Below are 20,969 nucleotides of genomic sequence, written 5' to 3'. Positions count from 1 at the left end.
CCAGCCAGTGTTAAAGCCTGTGTGTGTGTGTGTGTGTGTGTGTGTGTGTGTGTGTGTGTGTGTGTGTGTGTGTGTGTGTGTGTGTGTGTGTGTGTGTGTGTGTGTGTGTGACAGGCCTCTCTGATGCAACCAGCCAGTCAGCCAGTGTTAAACCCAGGCTCTGTATCTGCTGATTACTGTATTACTGCTCTGCACGCGAACACATCTCCCAGATAGCTGCAATAGTGACACATAATTCATATTACTGATTGACGTCATTACAGAGAGAGAGAGAGAGTGCATTTGCCATGCCTACGCCCTACAATGACAACCCCAAAAGCCTGATATAGAAAATAAACATTACTATAAGGTTATTACTGTACTATCCTTAGCCTAGCCTAGACAGAAAGAACAGGGTGTCATCATTGTTTATGAACGTGTTTCTCTGTTTGTGACTTTGGGTTCATAGGGGACGTTTTGGACAAGTCCATAAATGCGTAGAGAACTCTTCTGGACTGAAGCTTGCCGCCAAGATTATCAAAGCCAGGAGCCAGAAAGAGAAGGTAAAGACCTTGATCTAAATATTAGACCTGAAACAGATACTTTAATAGAGGCCTCCCAGGTGTACATTTCAGACATTGATAGCATATGTCATAAAGAATTTGTATATCCCAAATGACACCCCATTCCCTATCTAGTGCACTACTTTTGATCAGGGCCCTGGTAAAAAGTAATGCTCTACATAGGGAATACAGTGCCATTTGGAAAGAAGCCATTATATCAGTTGTACAGTATGTGTCCAATGTCCCCTCCATGAAGATGGAAGGATATTTTATAATAGCACAACGCCATAAAGAATAGAGAAACATTTTTAAATAGATATAGCTTAATCCCCCCTAATACTCACGGCACATGAGTCAGTCTCATCTCAGCTTAGTGTGCCATGTGAGATGAGATAGCGGTCAGATGTCTGTGGCAGTGCATCGCTGAATGGCTACGTTATCATTTCAGATATTCATAAAGTCTAGTTAGCCTACCGAAACCAGGTTCAAAGCCGTAGCTGGCTCAAGTTTCTGTGTGATACTGTAGGTCTCAATAACGGACCTCGCTGGGTTTGTGTGTCTGTGTGTCTGTTAGTCTGTCTGTGGATCTAATGTCTAACGTATTGGCCTGTCTCCCAGGATGTGGTGAAGAATGAGATCCAGGTGATGAACCAACTCAATCACGCCAACCTGATCCAGCTCTACGCTGCCTTCGAGTCAAGCCACGACATCATCCTCGTCATGGAATAGTGGGTCTCCCTCTCTCTCTCTTTTTCTCTGTATATATACAGGTATATATATGTGTGTGTGTGTGTGTATTCATGAGTTTGCATCTGTGGCCTTTGAAATGTTTGAATCCTTTTGTTTGTAGTGTGATTTGAAGATTCAAATCAAATATCTAAAGTGTGTGTATTTCTCCTCTTTGCGCTACACCATATATCACCTGTCTCTATTCCTGTGTGTGACGGTATCTCTCTCTGCTCTACCATCCAGAATGTGTGTGACTGTATTTCTCACCTCTATACAGTGTGGATGGAGGGGAGTTGTTTGACCGGATCATAGACGAGAACTACAACCTGACAGAGCTAGACACAGTGCTGTTCATCAGACAGATCTGTGAGGGATTACAGTACATGCACAAGATGTACATCTTACATCTAGACCTCAAGGTATATGACCCACTCTCTAGGTCTTCATTTGCTATTCAAATCGAATCACATTTTATTTGTCACATGCGCCCGAATACAACAGGTGTATAAGTTACTGTGAAATGCCTACTTACGAGCCCTTAACCAACAACGCAGTTCAAGAAATATAGTTAAGAAAATATTTACTAAAAAAACTGAAGTACAAAATAAAATTAAAAGTAACACAATAAAATAACAACAGGGAGGCAATATACGAGGGTTGGGTAAATGTAAATAGTCTGGGTGGCCATTTGATTAATTGTTCAGCAGTCTTATGGATTTGTGGGTAGAAGCTGTTAAGGAGCTTTTTGGACCTAAACTTGGCTCTCCGGTACCGCTTGCCATGCTGTAGTGCCTTACGGTCGGATGCCAAGCAGTTGCCATACCAGGCGGTGATGCAACCTGTCAGGATGTTCTCGATGGTGCAGCTGTAGAACTTTTTGAGGATCTATCTCTTTCCCATTTTCTCCTCCACCTGTGCACTCCTCCCTATTTATCTTTTGATGACCATGCCTGTACCACCAGCTTTCGGTCATTGGCTTAGAACAGGTAGCTAGTTTCTTTGTCTCACTCTTTTGTCTCCTTTCCTAGCCAGAGAACATTCTGTGTGTGAGCAGAGCTACAAACAAGATCAAAATAATAGACTTTGGGCTTGCAAGAAGGTAAGATACAAATATCTACAGTACAGTATATATGGTCTATTTCTCTGTCTCTCTTTAGGGGCATTCTCTACACGTTCTTAACACTCTTCTCTCCTCATTCCCTCCTCTGTCCCTGTCTCAGGTATAAGCCCAGGGAAAAGTTGAGGGTTAATTTTGGAACGCCGGAATTCCTAGCTCCGGAAGTCATCAACTATGAATTTGTCTCATTCCCTACAGACATGTGGAGTCTGGGAGTCATCACATACATGCTGTGAGTCCTCATAAACAATAACATTTACGTTCTCATACTCACATACAATACACAGGCTACCTACCCTAAGATGTGGATGGGTGACATTAAAAATACACTACAGTGACATGGTTTTAACTCAATGTGCTGACACCTAAATAACACTATTCAAAGGAAACAAGCTCCCCGGGGAGCGGAGCTTGCATCGTATTAATAGCTAACGTTTCAGCCTCCTAGCCTTTGTCAGAATTTTTGTGATCACTTATCCTCAATGTCATCACTGTGGCTCACCTCTCCGCTGTGCCTCCAGGCTGACTGGTCTGTCTCCATTCCTGGGTGATGATGACAACGAGACTTTGAACAACATCCTCGCCTGTCAGTGGAACTTTGAGGAGGAGGAGTTTACAGACATCTCTGAGGAGGCCAAAGACTTCATCGCGCGCCTGCTGATCAAGAGCAATAGGTGAAAGTTACTGTGTGTTACTTTGTGTGTGCTATCTAAGGTTGTAGTATTATTCAGTTGTAGACCTGTGTATCCCTGTGATTGTGTGTGTTTTAATCATGCATGTGTGTGTTTGTGGTTGTGTTCCCTAGTTGGAGGATGAGTGCCTCACAGTCACTGAAACATTCCTGGCTGTCGGACCGTAATCTTCACTACCGCCTGCATCAGAAGGTAAAACACACACACACACGCACACACACTACTTTCCATCCTTGAGATTTGTTTGGTATGATGCATTTAACCCATTTGTATCACAATACACTAACATGGTAAATACACAGTACATTTTCTTACAGAAAAATAAGTGCCACTCAACACACCCTCACCCTCCCCGAAAATCTAGACAGGTAAGCCCTCAAAACCCCCCAGCCAACCAGCTCACAAACCTTATTGACTTTTCATTCATCTATATTCACAAATATACTGTAGGTGCCAAACATCAGGGGCTTATTCAGTCTTTCTTTTCTATTGGTTTAGTCCCCCATCCAGAATGAGTCTCCCCTCCAAAATGACGCCCAAGACCCTGTGGGCGCCTTATGATGACATGGGCCGCTGCCTATTGATGACACTGGGGCCAGGGGCGGGACCCAACACTGGACCAACACTGCTGTACCTGTACGGCTACTCGATCACTACTCTCTGCGCTGCCTCGCATCCTCGCATCCGTTAGCTTTGCACCGCGGCTCGCTATAGCTCTCGCCACAGATGGGAGGGTGTGAGGCCGGCAGGAAGTTTAGGGTTACATTTCTACCTCCAACCCCAGCCCCATCCCACTCTGTTACTCTGGCCACAACATCACCAAAGACACTCAGCTAACAACCCGGCTAACAATGTCCACAGTGGCACGGTGCACCATGCGGTCATTCAGTCCTGCAAGCACAATAAGAAGGGACCTTCGCCATGACAAGGGAAGAGGGGATTGCAGGTGGGGTGGCCAACAACTTTGTTCAACAGCTGAATGTCCCTTATGGGCCAGTGTATTGCTGTCCTAGCTTCAGTTGGTAACTGAAAGAACTCAGTTGGGACAGGGCTGACGTGTGCAGCCCCTGGGCTGAGGGTTAGGAGGAGGGCTTCTAGTCTGAGAGGACATCACGCACAGCCCCTCGGACCCAGTAGGCATCATCCTGCTGAATGAAAGATGAGGCGTGGAGTGAAATAGTGGAGTGCCCATTTCCCCCAGTAGAAATTGTACCCAGTATTAATGTAGTATTTATCATATTGCAGTTAATGTGGTGTAACAGGTACCTAAAACTCGACATTACTTGATAAAGAAAACGTATGTGTTAATATGATGGCTACCTTCATAATAGTTTTGTGTAATTAATAAAGGTATTTTGCATAGTCACATGTTATAAGCATCATGCCCTGAACTTTAATGGATCTCTATCAAATACAAACGGAACCCCCATCATATTATTTATGTACATTTCAGCATACTGTGGATGTGAAATACCTTATCATAGGTCTAGTTTACCAAGTCTTGTCATACCATTGCTTTTTATTTATTTGAGAGGTTTTGAATTAGAAGTCTAATGTGGGAGCATTTCTTTTCCTGGTATTTTCCTAGCATAGTTTCTAGAGTTAGGAGTGCTTTTATTTTCTTTACATTTGACAATACTGTCCATTTCTTCTTTATTTGCCCCATTGAAGTTTGTTGTATTAATTGATTGAAATTGGAAAATTAACAGATTATTCCTTAGTATTGGCTCTTCCCATTGCTGCTAACTTTACTTTCTCCTGGCACCACTGGTGTGAATTTACTATAAAACCACCTCTGTGCTTGCATGCTGTTGGCTTGACCTTTGACCCTGCTTTGCTTTGGCCATTTGGAGTAGCCCTCTCACCTTCCATGAAGGCATACTACTGATCTACAGAACACTACCTATATAATTGAATAATTCATGTTTATCACTGAAGTTAGTAGCCACTCACTGGGCACAGATGTCAGTTCAACGTCTAGTTTTGATTTACATTTCGTTCAGTTGCCAACTAACGTGAATTCAGTCATTTTTTAGGCTAAAAGATTTAGGTTAAAAGTTTGGTGAAAAAAATACTAAATGCCTTTATGTTGATAACGCAAATCCAATTATACTGAACAAAAATATGAACGCAACATGTAAAGTGTTGGTCACATGTTTCATAAGCTGAAACAAGGGACATGTCCCCCCCACATTCTGAAATTGCATTTTTGTCCCCCCCAGTTTTATCATTGGAATGTGATACAAAACAAGGCAACGGTGTGTTTTAGGATGCCTCCGGGCAGTCTGGTAGGCTGTTAGGAATGTTTATCCAACTGAAAACAAGTTATAAAATAATAATCATAATTATGGTCCCCCCCACTTCTAAAACCAAAGTTGCACCCCAGATTATTACACAGGTGCACCTTGTGCTAGGGACAGTAAAAGGTAACTCTAAAATGTGCAGTTGTGTCACACAACACAATGCCACAGATGTCTCAAGTTTTGAGGAAGCGTGCAATTGGCATGCTGAGTGCAGGAATGTCCACCAGAGCTGTTGTCCGCCAGAGAACTGAATGTTAATTTCTCTACCATAACCACCTCCAACGTCGTTTTAGAGAATTTGGCAGTAGGTCCAACCGGCCTCAAAACCGCAGACCACATGTAATCACAACAGTCCAGGACCTCCACATCTGGCTTCTTCACCTGCGGGATTGTTTGAGACCAGCCACCCAGACAGCTGATGAAACTAAGGAGTATTTCTGTCTTTAATAATGGCCTTTTGTGGGGAAAAACTAATTCTGATTGGCTGGGCCTGGCTCCCCAGTGGGTGGGTCTATGCCCTCCCAGGCCTACCCATGGCTGCCCAGTCCATGTGAAATACATAGATTAGGGTCTAATTTATTATTTTCAATTAACTTACTTCCCTATATGAACTGTAAATCAGTAAAATAGTTGACATTTTTGCACGTTGCGTTTATATTTTTGTTCCGTAAAGTTTTACATGTTGATTCAACATCATCACATAGATTTTTGGGGTTGAAATTACGTGGAAACAATGCTGATTCAACCAGTGCCAGTCTACTTGTGCTCTCACATCAAGTTGTTGTCACTCATTGTCATCTCAATTATAATTAGCTTGACACTGACAGCAATGAAGTTGGCAAGAGCACAAACTGATCTGGGACCAGGCTATGAAGTTAGAATTTATGTTCATGAGTTGTCTTGGTTCCTCAACAGATTTTACTTGAAACGCAAGGCTTAGCGTCCATGAGAAGGGTATATAATAGTATATAAGACCCAGGAGAGAATAAACACATAAAAGAAGAGCTCATTTATTTATTTGTGTTCTACCGATTACATTTGAAGTGTTTGAGTAATTCTACTGTAGATCTAAATAAAATAAAAATGTGTGTATTATTGCCTCGCTATTCTCAAACTGTGGATAGTGGGTTGATTATTATTTGGTCAGATATTGATTGATTGTCAGATTATTTCTTGGTCAGATGTGCCCTCCATGATATGAAGTTGTTCTCCTTATACCCTTTCAAAGTGGAAAAGCGTTGTGAATTGTTCAAAAATATGTGACTTGTTTTTCCAAGTTTGTTTTTCTGTGATGATTCCTAGATAGAAATGTAGAAAGATAAATAAATACAAATCCTGACATGATTTATTCCTGGTTTTACTCTACAATGTGAACAATACTTTATTTGACAGTATAGAGAAAGTTAATTGAAATGAGTTATGGAAAACCGTGAGGCAGTAGAATCATCCTATTTTCTACAGCAGGGATGGGCAACTTGTGTTTCCCCCACCTTGCGAGCAAAACATTTTAGCATCCCTCTTTTAACAGCGGAGAGAAAAAATATAGTTTCAGAGTTAATTTCCTGCAATTTTGCAAATTTTGCCGTAGGGTTGAGGGAAATGTTTACAGTTTTTAATAGGATATTTGAGTGAGTAAAAAAATATATGGGGGCCCACGGTCGGTAATTTGACCAAGTTTAGATAGCTGGCCGCTAGACTAATTTACGAATCTAAAAATGTTTTGCTGACATGGGCTATTTAAGTGACTGAAATAACAAGAGAAAAACTGCTGATTCACAACCAAATTTCTCCTCTTTTGTAGCCCTGTGGGATCCCTGTTGTACAGGGCTTATCAATCAGTGATAATTTGGAGACTTTGTTTATGTCTGATACTGGCCACCAGAGAGCAGTATTAGACGGCAACAATCATCCTTCATACTGACTGAGGAAGCCCCATATTTCAATCAGTGCGGCTCATGCTTGATTTGTTTAAGGTCCACGTCATATTGCTTTGATAGTCCCTGGTGAATCAACACCATATTTCTGGTATTTTATATCTCTTTTTGAAGACAAGACATAAGTAAGACAAGTTGCCTAAATATGGAGAAAACACTTTTTTTCCCATTTATTTTATTTCACCTTTATTTAACCAGGTAGGCTAGTTGCGAACAAGTTCTCATTTACAACTGCGACCTGGTCAAGATAAAGCACAGCAGTTCGACACATACAACAACAGAGTTACACATAGAATAAACAAGCGTACAGTCAATAATACAGTAGAAAAAAGAAAAATCTGTATACAGTGAGTGCAAATGAGGTAAGATAAGGGAGGTAAGGCAATAAATAGGCCATGGTGGCGAAGTAATTACAATATAACAATTAGACACTGGAATGGTAGATGTGCAGAAGATTAATGTGCAAGTAGAGATACTGGGGTGCAAAGGAGCAAGATAAATAAATAAATACAGTATGGGGATGAGGTAGTTGGATGGGCTGTTTATGGACCCTATACATATTCTCTGGATAGGGGCTATAACAAAAACATTAACACTACTTCTTCAATGCCTATTTAGATGTACCTTTTTTTTAATTCACCCCACAGACGTAATCATTGTTAATTAAACATATAGTTTCCCAAACTCGGTCCTGGGTACACTTTTCGTTTTTTGCCCTAGCACTACACAGCTGGTTAAAATAATCAAAGCTTGATGATAAGCTGGTTATTTGTCCCATCTGTGTAGTGCTAGGACAAAAACCAAAACGTGCACCCAAGGGGGCCCAGGACCGAGTTTGGGAAAACCTGGCCTAAGGGGTAAATGTCTTGGCTGGTCAGACCTGATGCTGTTCCAATAGGACAAAAGTGAGACGGTGGCTAGACTACAACTTTCTATTAGGCCTACAGTACATGATCCAATACAACAAACCTACAGGTCTACCCTCTGCTTGATGCCTGTGGTGGGCTCATGATTAGACCACAGGACCTGACTTCTTGCCATGGGTGTGCTGCTAGTGCTCCTTGTGCCCTGCCTCCAGGTATTTACCTTAAAACCAGGCCCTGAGCAATGCGGCGGCGGGATATGCGTGTCATGCAGAGCAAGATGAAAGCAGCAGGTTTTAGACGTAATTAGGCCCTCCAACTGAGAAGCCAATATATTCACTTCACTACGCTCACCTGAACAAATAAACCCTGAAGGGATGGCGGGATTGATGGGGGCGTTTTGATCGTGTAGAGAGAGGGGAGAGAGAGTGTGTGTGTGTGTGTGTGTGTGTATTTGGTAGGTCAAAGAATAGAACAGAGCTGGTCGGTCATCCTGTGGTCAACCAGCAGTGTGAGAGGTTCCATTATGCCTATAGCTAAACTTTGGAATCTGATCTATTTCTACCGACATCAAAAACTAAATCACTCACCCTTGAAACATAAACAAATTAACTCTAATTGATTTTAATGAAATCTACCTGATGTGTTTATTAATGTATAATGAGTGTCCAGACTGATTTAACAGGGCTTTACACACAGCAGCTGCTTCAGGGTGAGAAGAGGACTCGGGAGAAGCCAAAGAAATCACATTTTTACCTCCACTCACATTTAGGGTATGTAGGACAAAAGAACAACCACTCCTTTCTTTTGTCCTCAGTCCTTTTTTTCTTTCTGCCTCCTTCTTTCTCACTGCATTTCACTCCTGACAGGCAAGGAGAAAACTCACCAAACCGATTGTCGGTTTGTACAGTAGGGGGGCGTTCATTCGCTGTCCATAGGGGGCCTGGCCCGCCCAACCATACCTCCTTGCTTGTCCAAATAAAATAATGAAATATTGATAATTTGACCGAGATGCGCACCGACAGAAAGACGCATCAATCTCAGATAAATCATCCGAGTGAGCGAAACAGCGCCTTCCGTATGTGTAGACCATGTATCTGATGCTGTCTGGACAAAAGGAGTATGGCATGTCATACCTTTTCTGGACAGAAAGCATCAGATCAGATCAGGCCACATATGGTAAGACAGAGGGGCGCTGTTTTTCTCCATAGTTTCAGCAAAGAGGAAGAGGCGAATCTAGAGCTCTCACTCTCACCAAACTCGGTCCTGAATAAGTCCAATGTGTTCCTATGGGCATAATATGCAGACCTAAGCTTGTCACCTGGCTTTGGGACAACGACTCGCATTGTTAGGTTGGAAACAGAAACATCTCGTCATAACATAAGGATCTCTGGTTTCAGACCTTTGCGAATTGGAAAGGAAAGTTGGCGGGTGCACAGCGCACTGTTCGGATTCTGGCTTCACCTAAAGTAAATTGATGCGCATGTGTCTGGTTTCTCAGCCCTGATAAAGTTGAGGGAGCGTGTGAGCACCCCAATCTGCTAAATTGATGTAATGTTGCCGATAGAAAGGGGCTTAGAGAGATTAATGTGATTGAAAGAACATGCATTTTCATCTGAATATTTTTAAATGTTTTTATTTGTCAGCTTTAGGCCGATGTATTTTACTTAGATGAGGATAGAAGTTATAGGCCTACTACCTACACGAGACAGTAATACTTTTGAGAAAAGAAAATGTTATTATTGAAATGAGTGTTCCATGGAAGTGCGCATATAAAAATAATCGTAACTGGCACGCAGATAGGTAGAAATAGTGGGATAAAGTGTAAGCTTCCCCAAACGTGAAACTCACTAACTGTCTATGGTGCGATCTGTTTTTACATGTACTGCAGTGAATATGTTATTCAATGTGTTGTATGGGTTAATAGCAGTAAGCCGTATGTTGAATTTGTACCTTTGAAACAGTCCGATTTTAAACGTAATATACAATATCAGAAGGGAAAAAAACAATAGGCTGGGCAGCAATGCCTACTGGAGAGTTGATCTTTCTAGAGCTGTTCATTTGGTCTCCCAGCCAAGGTTTTAACCAAGCCTTGCTTAGCTTGGATATTTGTTACTGACTACTATATAATAATAATATTCACTGTTGCTATTGAAGTCATGACAAAGGGTAGGTTTAACGGACCAAATTAAATGTTACCATACTTTACAAGTCATACAGTGCATTCTGAAAGTATTCAGACCCTTTGACTTTTCCCCCATTTGTTACATTACAGCCTTATTCTAAAATGTATTAGATTTTTTTTTCTACACACAATACCCCATAATGAGAAAGCAAAAACAGTTTATTTTTGCAAATGTATAAACATTTTTAACTGAAATATTACATTTACATAAGTATTCAGACCCTTTACTCAGTCCTTTGTTGAAGCACCTTTGGCAGCGATTACAGCCTTGAGTCTTCTTGGGTACGACGCTACAAGCTTGGCACACCTGTATTTGGAGAGTTTCTCTCATTCTTTTCTTCAGATCCTGTCAAGCTCTATCAGGTTGGATGGGGAGCGTTGCTGCACAGCTATTCTCAGGTCTCTCCAGAAATGTTCGATCGGGTTCAAGTCCAGACTCTGGCTGGGCCACCCAAGGACATTCAGAGACTTGTCCCAAAGCCACTCCTGTGTTGTCTTGGCTGTGTGGTTAGGGTCGTTGTCCTGTTGTAAGGTCAACCTTCGCCCCAGTCTGAGGTCCTGAGCGCTCTTGAGTAGGTTTTCATCAAGGATCTCTCGTACTTTTCTCTGTTCATCTTTGCCTCGATCCTGACTAGTGTCCCAGTCCCTGCCGTTGAAAAACATCCCCACAGCATGATGCTGCCATCACCATGCTTCACCATAGTGATGGTGCCAGGTTTCCTCCAGATGTGACACTTGGCATTCAGGCCAAAGACTTCAATCTTGGTTTAATCAGACCAAAGAATCTTGTTTCTCATGGTCTGAAAGTCTTTAGGTGCCTTTTGGTAAACTCCAAGCGGGCTGTCATGCCCTTTAATGAGGAGTGGCCACCCTTACGTCTGGCCACCCTACCATAAAGGTCTGATTGGTGGAGTGCTGCAGAGATGGTTGTCCTTCTGGAAGGTTCTCCCATCTTCACAGAGGAACTCTAGACCTCTGTCAGAGAGACCATTAGGTTCTTGGTCACCTCCCTGACCAATACCCTTCTACCCCGATTGCTCAGTTTGGCTGGGCGGCCAGCTCAACGATGAGGCTTGGTGGTTCCAAACTTCTTCCATTTAAGAATAATGGAAGCCACTGTGTTCTTGGGGACCTTCAATGCTGCAGACATGTTGTGGTACCCTTCCCCAGATCTGTGCCTCGACACAATCTTGTTTCGGAGTTCTACGGACAATTCCTTCGACCTGTGGGACCTTATATAAACAGGCGTGTGCCTTTCCAAATCATGTCCAATCAATTTAATTTATCACAGGTGGACTCCAATCAAGTTGTACATACATCTCAAGGATGATCAATGGAAACAGGATGCACCTGAGCTCAATTTTGTGTCTCATAGAAAAGGGTCTGAATATTGACGTTAGTAAGGTATTTGTTTTTATTTTTAATAAATTTGCAAACATTTCTATAAAACACTTTTCCCTTTGTCATTATGGGGTATTGTGTGTAGATTGCTGAGGATTTTATTTTATTTTATCCATTTTAGAATAAGGCTGTAACGTAACAAAATGTGGAAAAAGTCAACTGGTCTTTCCAAAGGCACTGTACATTATATCATCAGTGATACTATTTAGGCCTATATAACATTTGCAAAGTCATCAACATCTATTTTTTAAATTCAACCGAAGGGTTCAACAAAAAATATACAATACATATAGACCTAGGGGGTTCATGCTTTTGTTGACTTCAAAGCTAATGTTCAATTTAATTATTAATATGTTGAAATCACTTCTCCAGCTCAAAGAAAATCAAAGTTAAAGAATAGGAAGAAATCAAAGAAGTTGTAATTTATTTAAGGTGCATTTAAAGTTTGATTAGATTAGATTTAGTCATGTTCTTTAACTTAGATTCTTGACGTCAATCCATCATATTAATTATTATTTTTGTAGACAAACTGGATATTGAATTGTGTTTGGCTGTTGGATATTGAATTGTGTTTGGTTGGATATTGGTTGGATATTGAATTGTGTTTGGTCAATACAACCAAATTTCAACATTTGAAGGAGATGTATCTTCTGCTTGGATAGTTCCATTTGTGCCACTGACCCAGTCTGGTATGTTGGATTCACATCTCCATCTCAACCAAAAATCTAAGTTAAAAAATAGGACTAAATCGAATCAAACTTTAAATTCACTTTAAATTAAGTTTGATTTGATTTTGTCTTATTTTTTATATTTAGATTGTTGGTTGTGTTGTCAACCAAACACAATTCATTATTACTTGTGTAATACAGTAAATAGCTTAAAATGAAGACTATCTTGCAAACTAATGTAACAGTATTTATTCAACCTTAAAATTAGAAACACACTCACATTTTGAGGTTACTGTAACTATAATGTCTTCTACTGTAATCATATAAAGTATGCGTGTTCAAGATAGAACGCCAAAGTTGCAGGTCTGTGGAGATCTTCACCATTTCTATTATAATATGCACAGAATCTCGGACAGCATTGATCACTTGCACTATGCACTTTTAATGTCATCTCAACTGCAATCCAGGTTTTGTTGTGCTATTAGATGAAGTACAGCGATAACACATTACGTTGCTGTATAAATACAAAATATCTGACATTGTTTTCTCATTTGAACCTTGGGCTAGATTGTTTCAGATCCGTGCTAGCCGACACCTGAATAACGTTTGATTTGAGTGGTGTCTGAGGTGGAACTGCTTTAGAGAGGCTGCCAGCATTATACCTAATGTAGACATTGGCATTGGCTGCACGGAGTCGTATTAAGAGAAATCCCATGCAGCTTTGTTTACACCATTATCATTATCCCAGAAACCCTAGACCAACTGCAATTTGCATACCGCCCCAACAGATCCACAGATGATGCGATCTCTATTGCACTCCACACTGCCCTTTCCCACCTGGACAAAAGGAACACCTACGTGAGAATGTATTCATTGACTACAGCTCAGCGTTCAACACCACAGTGCCCTCAAAGCTCATCAATAAACAAGGACCCTGGGATTAAACACTGTTCTTTGCAACTGGATCCTGGACTTCCTGACGGGCCGCCCCAGGTGGTAAGGGTGTGTAACAACACATCTGCCACGCTGATCCTCAACACGGGGGCCCCTCGGGGGTGTGTGCACAGTCCCTACCTGTACTCCCTGTTCACCCATGACTGCGTGGCCAAGCACGAATCCAACACCATCAGTAAGTTTGCAGATGACACAACAGTGGTAGGCCTGATCACCGACAACGATGAGACAGCCTAATGGGAGGAGGTCAGAGACCTCAACGTGATCAAGACAAAGGAGACGATTGTGGACTACAGGAAAAGGTGGGCGGAGCACGCCCCCATTCTCATCAATGGGGCTGTAGTGGAGCAGGTTGAGAGTTTCAAGTTCCTTGGTGTCCACATCCCCAACAAACTGTCATGGTCCAAACACTATGCATAGTTACTCTCCCTCTACTTACATGTACATATTACCTCAATTACCTCGACTAACCTGTGCCCCCGCACATTGACTCTGTAACGGTACCCCTGTATATAGCCTCGTTAGTATTATTTTATTGTTGCTCTTTGTTATTTTTCCCCCCAAAATAATTTATTTCATTTTTATTTTCATTTATTGTTCACAGTTTATTCAGTAAATACTGTCTTAACGCTTATTCTTTCTTAAAACTGAATTGTTGGTTAAGGGCTTGTAAGTAAGCATTTCACTGTTGTATTCGGCACATGTGACAAATAATTAGATTTTATTTACAAGTTCGAACAGATGCAATCTACACCCCGATTAGGCTGACAGAAATCCTCATTATTTAGTTTTATGACTTTCAATTTGAGCGTCATTGTTTCTATATAGCGTACACTTTCTCATTCGGAACTTTGAACACGAGTGGCTGGGATTGGGGCGGGTGTGGCTTTGTGGCAAAAACCACACAAGCAGCTGCTCTGATTTGTCAGCTGTTACACCTCCGACACCACCAAAGTACCAGCTATGCGGGTGTCGGCTATCGTATGTTAACTCTTGATCTGATCTAGGCCTTTGTTAAGCTTTTAAATCAAATCAAAATCAAATTAAAGTCCAAGTTTATTGGTTGAAAGCGCAGTGATAACAGGTGTTGATGACAACTAAACCAAAAATTCAACAAACTTATCGCTGTCTTTTTGAGTGGGTGAACAAAAAGGTGAAAAATCTATCAATGTGGCCTTGAGCAAGCCACTTAACCCTCATTTGCTCGAGGGGCGCCGTACTACTATGGCTGAGCCTGTAAAAGAACACATTTTACTGCACCTATCCGGTGTATGTGACAATAAATAAAACATGAAATCTCATTGATCAATGTCTCTACCAAATATGACCCACATTTCCACGCTGAAATGATGTGGAGTGCACAGTGGGATATTACGCATTCATGTCAGCAGAGCACTATCTAGTGCTACTCCCCTCTCCTCTCTTCTCTCATTGGCCCTCAGGAGTCTGAGGCTGTAGGGAACAGTGCTTACTGGATATCTGTGTGACAGCCGCCCAGAACACCCGGAGCCTCCAGCACTAGTCAGGGGCCCAACCCCAAATTGGTGAGAAACTAAATTTGAGACCAGAGAGAAAAAGAGAGATCCTTACCCCCCACACACACACGCACGCGCACGTGCGCACACACACTCACACTCTTTTACTCTGCGATCTTAGAGAGTGGAATCAAAACCAGCTGGACTTGCTGGAGCTTAACACAACAAACAGAGAGCATGGGGATTCTCACTGAAGGAGACAGAAAGAGACCACCACAGAACATGGGCGTGCTTGTCACATGTCATTACCAATAGCAGCACCCCCTCTAGTGTAGCGTTTTTAGAACTATTGATATTTTGTTCATTGAAGTTAGCACGAATTGATTAGAGCTGAAGATTTGAGTATACGTGGTCGTTTATCATATGTCTGATATGAGGTGAGCGTTGTAGGTCTTTTAGCAGCTGAGGGCGGTTATGAGGATCTTCTTGAAGACTTGGGTGGCCAACACAGTTACAAACACAAACAAACATTCACGCACGCACGCGCACGCACGCACACACACACACACACACACACACACACACACACACACACACACACACACACACACACACACACACACACGGGTGTAGGGGTGTTAAGGGCTTCTCTCCTCTTCTTCTACACTGCAAGACACACACACAGTGAGACTCGCATACCAACAGACATACAATGAAACACACACAGTGAGGCTCACATACCTAGCCACACACAGTGAGACACACACAGGCAGGAAGTGAGATGAAAAGATCAAACCACAGGAGAAATGAATGGCTCTAAGCTTTTCCCTTTTGATCGGAAAGGGTGGATGGACAGCCTCTGTGGTTCTCAGGACCCCAGGCAGGTGGTTTTTATTTGGAAGGCCAATGAGACGGTATTTACATTTAGGTGTAATGGAATTGTATCGGTCATCACGCTGTGCAATTCACTCGGGGAAGACAGAGTGAGCGCTTTCATAATATTACCGACAGACTGAGGTTGCATCCTGCGTACTGTTGCACCCTATTCCCTATGTGGTGCACTACTTTTGACCAGAACAGTGCACTAAATAGGTTAGCATTTTGGACACAGGCTGAGACACCGACTAACTGTTGGAATAGATGTTTTCAGACAAGGTCACATTTTACTCAGATTAATAAAGGAATATAATATTTGCTCAGTGTATTTGATTGCCCCATAAGATATTTTTTGTCACCCCAAATGTTCCAATTAAATGGGAAACTTATCAGGTAGAACACAAAACTAGCAGGCTCCAGACCTTATTTTTATTTTATTTATTTTATTTCACCTTTATTTAACCAGGTAGGCAAGTTGAGAACAAGTTATAGGATAATAGTTGAATAAACGTGCCCTAGGGGCACCAATTTCGAAAATGTTGGAGTGATTTGGATATCATTCCACATGTAAGGTGGGAAAAAAACTTAAAGCAGATCTACCTAACTCATTGGAGATGGAAGGGATCTCCAGAGTTAGCCTTCCCTGTGATAAGGTCTGGTGACTCGTATGTCTGCAATTTAACCATTAAGTCATTTATGAGGGAAGTTTGCACAAGAGGGCCTTATAAACAAAAAGAGAGCAGTGCATTGATCTACAAGAAGAGAGGGCCAGCCTACTTTCTGATACAGAATGAGGTGATGTAACCTATCGCCCGTGTTTAGTGGGGTGGTAAGGAATTCAGGTAAATATTTCAAGTATATAATACAAGCAAAGTGTGTGAGTAGTAGATACGTCTATCTGACATAAGACATGCTGATACTTTTTTTACAACCCCCAATTTGCATCACTTCTGTAGAATTCCCCATACAGGTAATAAGGTTCCATTTGGAATGCAGAAATGGTCTCGTGGGATTAGTCTGTGCTGCAAAACAAATGTCCCAACGAGGAGGATAAAGATGTTGGTTGTTGATCATTGCTAGACTGCCATGTTCAAGTCTTGCCATAGATTTTGAAGCCGATGTAAGTCAACTAGGCCACTCAGGAACATTTAATGTCGTCTTGGTAAGCAACTCTTGTGCATATTTGGCATTGTGTTTTAGCAGTGGTGTAAAAATACTTTAAAGTACTACTTAAGTAATTTTTTGGGGGTGTCTGTTCTTTACTTTACAATTTATATATTTGACTACTTTTACTTTTACTTCACTACATTCCTAAAGTAAAGTACTTTTTACTCCATGTATTTTCCCTGACACCCAAAGTACTCATTACATTTTGAATCCTTAGCAGGACAGAAAAATGGTCCAATTCACTCACTTATCAAGAGAACATCCCTGATCATCCCTACTGCCTCTGATCTGGTGGACTCATTAACACAAATGCTTTGTAAATTAGTGTTGGAGTATGGCCCTAGCTATCTGCAAATAATAAAAAAAACAATACAATTGTAACGTCTGGCTTGCTTAATATAAGGAATTTGAAATGATTTATAATTTTACATTTGATATTTTAGCAATTACATTTACTTCTGATACTTAAGTATATTTAAAAACAAATACTTTTAGACTTTTACTCAAGTAGTATTTTGCTGGGTGACTTTCACTTTTATTTGAGTAATTTTCTATTAAGGTATCTTTACTTTTACTCAAGTATGACAATAGTGTACTTTTTCCACCACTGTGTTTTAGGTTATTGACCTGCTGAAATGTGAATTTGTCTCCCAGTGTCTGTTGGAAAGCAGATTGAACCAGGTTTTCATCTAGGATTTTGCCTGTGCTTAGCTCTATTCTGTCTCTTTTTATTAAATAAAAAAACTCCATAGTCCTTGCCAATGACAAGCATACCCATGATGCAGCCACCATCATGCTTGAAAATAGGAAGAGTGGTAGTAAGTGATGTGTTGTGTTTTCCCCGAACATAACACTTTGTATTCAGGACATAAGGTTAATTTCTTTGCCACATTTTTTGCAGTTTACTTTAGTGCCTTATTGCAACAGGATGCATGTTTTGGAATATTTGTATTCTGTGCAGGCTTCCTTCTTTTCACTCTGTCAATTAGTATTGTGGAGGTAACTACAATTTTGTTGATCCATCCTCAGTTATCTGAGCCATTAAACTCTGATACTGAAAGTCACCACTGGCCTCATTGTCACAACGTCTACTGAGGGTGGCTCCTCTCCCTGTTCGGGCGGCGCTCGGCGGTCGTCGTCGCCGGCCTACTAGCTGCCACCGATTCCTTTTTCCTTTTCGTTTGGTTTTGTCTGTCTTGTGTTACACCTGTTTTGAGTTGAGTTCGTTAGTGGGGTATTTAGTCTTGCTTTCTAGGTTGAGGTTTTGTGTGGGATTGTTTGTTGTTTCCTGTCGTGGGGTTTTGAGGTAGTTTTGTTTTTCTTGCGTATTTTCTGGAAGGACGTTTTTCTGGACTGTATCCCGACCCTGTTGAGGTGGACGTTTTGGTCTGTTTGTTTTCCTTGTTCCATGCCTGGGTATGGTATTTTGGACTCAGGAAATAAAACGTTCTAATACGCATATTTGGTCTCCTGCGCCTGACTTCACCCCATCACTACTAGTGAGTTCTGACACTCATGGTGAAATCCCTGAGCGGCTTCCTTCCTCTCTGGTAACTGAGTTAGGAAGGACGCCTGTAACTTTGTCGTGACTTGGTGTATTAATACACCATCCAAAGTGGAATTAATAACTTCACCATGCTCAAAGGGATATTTAATGTCATCTTTTTTACTTTTAAGCATCCGCTAATAGGTGCCTTTCTTTGCGAGGCATTGGAAAACCTGGTCTCTGTGGTTGAATCTGTACTTGAAATTCACTGCTCTACTGAGGGATCTTACAGATAATTGTATGTGTGGGGGTACAGAGATGTAGTCATTCAAAAATTATGTTAAAAACTATTGCACACAGAGTGAGTCCATGAAACTTAGTATGTGACTTGTTAAGCAAATGTGTACTCCTGAACTTATTTAGGCTTGCCATAACAAAGGTGTAGAATAGGTCCTACTTATTTACTGCAGACATTTCAGCTTTTCATTTTTAATTAATTTGTAAACATTTCTAAAAGCATAATTACATTTTGACATGAGGTATTGTGTGTAGGCCAGTGACACAAAAGCTAAATTGAATTAATTTTAAATGTAGGCTGTAACGCAACAAAATGTGGAAAAAGTCAAGGGTTGTAAATACTTTCTGAAGGCACTGTATATTTCACATTCAGTGCATGATAAGAAGCCTGTATATTTCACATTCAGTGCATGATAAGAAGCCTGAATGGGAACACCTTGGACCTTGAATTTCCTGAATTGAAAGGGAATTGACTCCAACCCTAAGCAGTACACAACAGGTGAAACACTCAGCTAAAAATGCTTATCTGACCCATGTTAAGACAATGTTGACTCAGTCGTCTGCTGTCCTTTAGATGTGTTCTGAATGTGTTGATCTAGATCAGTGGTTCCCAAACTTTTTATAGTCCTGTACCCCTTCAAACATTCAACCTCCAGCTGCGTACCCCCTCTAGCACCAGAGTCAGCGTACTCTCAACTGTTGTTTTTTGCCATCATTGTAAGCCTGCCACACACACACTGTACGATACATTTATTAAACATAAGCATGAGTGTGAGGTTTTTGTCACAACCCGGCTCGTGGGAAGTGACAAAGAGCACTTATAGGACCAGGGCACTAATAAATCATTTTGCTCTTTATTTAACCATCTTGCATATAAAACCGTATTTGTTCATTAAAAATTGTGAGTAACTCACCACAGGTTAATGAGAAGGGTGTGATGAAAGGATGCACAGAACTCTGCAATGTTGGGTTGTATTGGAGAGAGTCTCAGTCTTAAAACATTTTCCACACACAGTCTGTGCCTGCATTTAGTTTTTATCTCATATAGGTACGTGCTTCCAAAGCGCATCAGATTCTTAACAGCGCGATTTGGCAAGGCAGGATACTCTGAGCACAGCTCAATCCAGAAATCTGGCAGTGGCTTCTGATTAAATTCAATTTTCACAGAACTGCTTGTTGCAGTTTCGATGAGGCTCTCTTGTTCAGATATCGGTAAGTGGACTGGAGGCAGGGCATGAAAGGGATAACGAATCCAGTTGTTTGTGTCATCCGTTTTGGGAAAGTGCCTGCGTAATTGCGCACCTAACTCACTCAGGTGCTTCGCTATATCACATTTGACACTGTAAGCTTGAGTTCATTTGCACACATAAAATCATACAATGATGGAAAGACCTGTGTGTTGTCCTTGTTAATGCAGACAGAGAAGAGCTCCAACTTCTTAATCATAGCCTCAATTTTGTCCCGCACATTGAATATAGTTGCAGAGAGTCCCTGAAATCCTTTATTCCGATCATTCAGGGGAGAAAAAACATCACCCAGAGAGGCCAGTTGTGTGAGAAACTTGTCATCATGCAAGCGGTCAGATAAGTGAAAATTATGATCAGTAAAGAAAACTTTAAGCTCGTCTCTTCATTTCAAAAAACGTGCCAATACTTTGCCCCTTGATAACCAGCGCACTTCTGTATGTTGTAAAAGCGTTACATGGTCGCTGCCAATATCATTGCATAGTGCAGAAAATACACGAGAGTTAAAGGGCCTTGCTTTAACAAAGTTAACCAATTTCACTGTAGTGTCCAAAACGTCTTTCACGCTGTCTGGCATTCCCTTGGCAGCAAGAGCCTCTCGGTGGATGCTGCAGTGTACCCAAGTGGCGTCGGGAGTAACTGCTTGCACTCGCATTACCACTCCACTATGACTCCCTGTCATGGCTTTTGCGCCATCAGTACAGATACCAACATGAGCAGCAGCTACATTTGGCTACTTACGGACCATTGGTTGAATTCCCGCGAGAGAGTAACGGTTAATGTGATTGGATGTTCATTATTTGACGAGGCTACCTGTATTTGACATTGTGTTGTTATTTCCCTGAACACTAGATGGTTTAATTTTCAAATGTGAAAAAAAAAAAAAGTACAAATAAAAAAAAACATGGGAATCACATTTTTATTTGGAGTACCCCCGACGGAATTGCTCATACCCCTAACGGCATTGCACGTACCCCTGGGGGGGTACCCCATTTTGGGAATACCTGATCTAGATCAATAAAGCACTGTGTCAATA

General features: G+C 41.4%; 2 protein-coding genes across 4 annotated transcripts in view; one reads left to right on the top strand and one right to left on the bottom strand.

Moving 5' to 3' along the window:
- LOC115192296 (leukocyte elastase inhibitor) overlaps positions 1-3,012 on the bottom strand; it is a 98,980-nt gene extending 95,968 nt beyond the window's left edge. Inside the window, exon 1 of one of the 2 annotated variants that reach the window (XM_029750623.1) lies at positions 2,891-3,012. In XM_029750623.1, coding sequence (XP_029606483.1) covers positions 2,891-2,929 — 39 coding nt within the window. In that variant the 5' untranslated portion in view covers positions 2,930-3,012. The remainder of the gene's footprint in view (positions 1-2,890) is intronic. The other variant, XM_029750622.1, reaches the window with a different exon arrangement.
- Positions 1-5,488, top strand: part of LOC115192295 (myosin light chain kinase family member 4) — a 67,471-nt gene extending 61,983 nt beyond the window's left edge. For both annotated transcript variants that reach the window (XM_029750620.1, XM_029750621.1), the window contains 9 exons: positions 449-542; positions 1,161-1,270; positions 1,549-1,690; positions 2,300-2,370; positions 2,492-2,620; positions 2,910-3,062; positions 3,194-3,272; positions 3,398-3,448; positions 3,579-5,488. In XM_029750620.1, the coding sequence (XP_029606480.1) occupies positions 449-542; positions 1,161-1,270; positions 1,549-1,690; positions 2,300-2,370; positions 2,492-2,620; positions 2,910-3,062; positions 3,194-3,272; positions 3,398-3,448; positions 3,579-3,641 (892 nt within the window). In that variant the 3' untranslated portion in view covers positions 3,642-5,488. The remainder of the gene's footprint in view (positions 1-448; positions 543-1,160; positions 1,271-1,548; positions 1,691-2,299; positions 2,371-2,491; positions 2,621-2,909; positions 3,063-3,193; positions 3,273-3,397; positions 3,449-3,578) is intronic.
- The last annotated feature ends 15,481 nt before the right edge of the window (positions 5,489-20,969 follow it).

The sequence above is a fragment of the Salmo trutta genome, chromosome 4, assembly GCF_901001165.1.
Source record: "Salmo trutta chromosome 4, fSalTru1.1, whole genome shotgun sequence".
Taxonomy (NCBI): domain Eukaryota; kingdom Metazoa; phylum Chordata; class Actinopteri; order Salmoniformes; family Salmonidae; genus Salmo; species Salmo trutta.
Note: the sequence above shows the minus strand (reverse complement) of the source record. Positions and strands in the feature narration are given on the sequence as shown.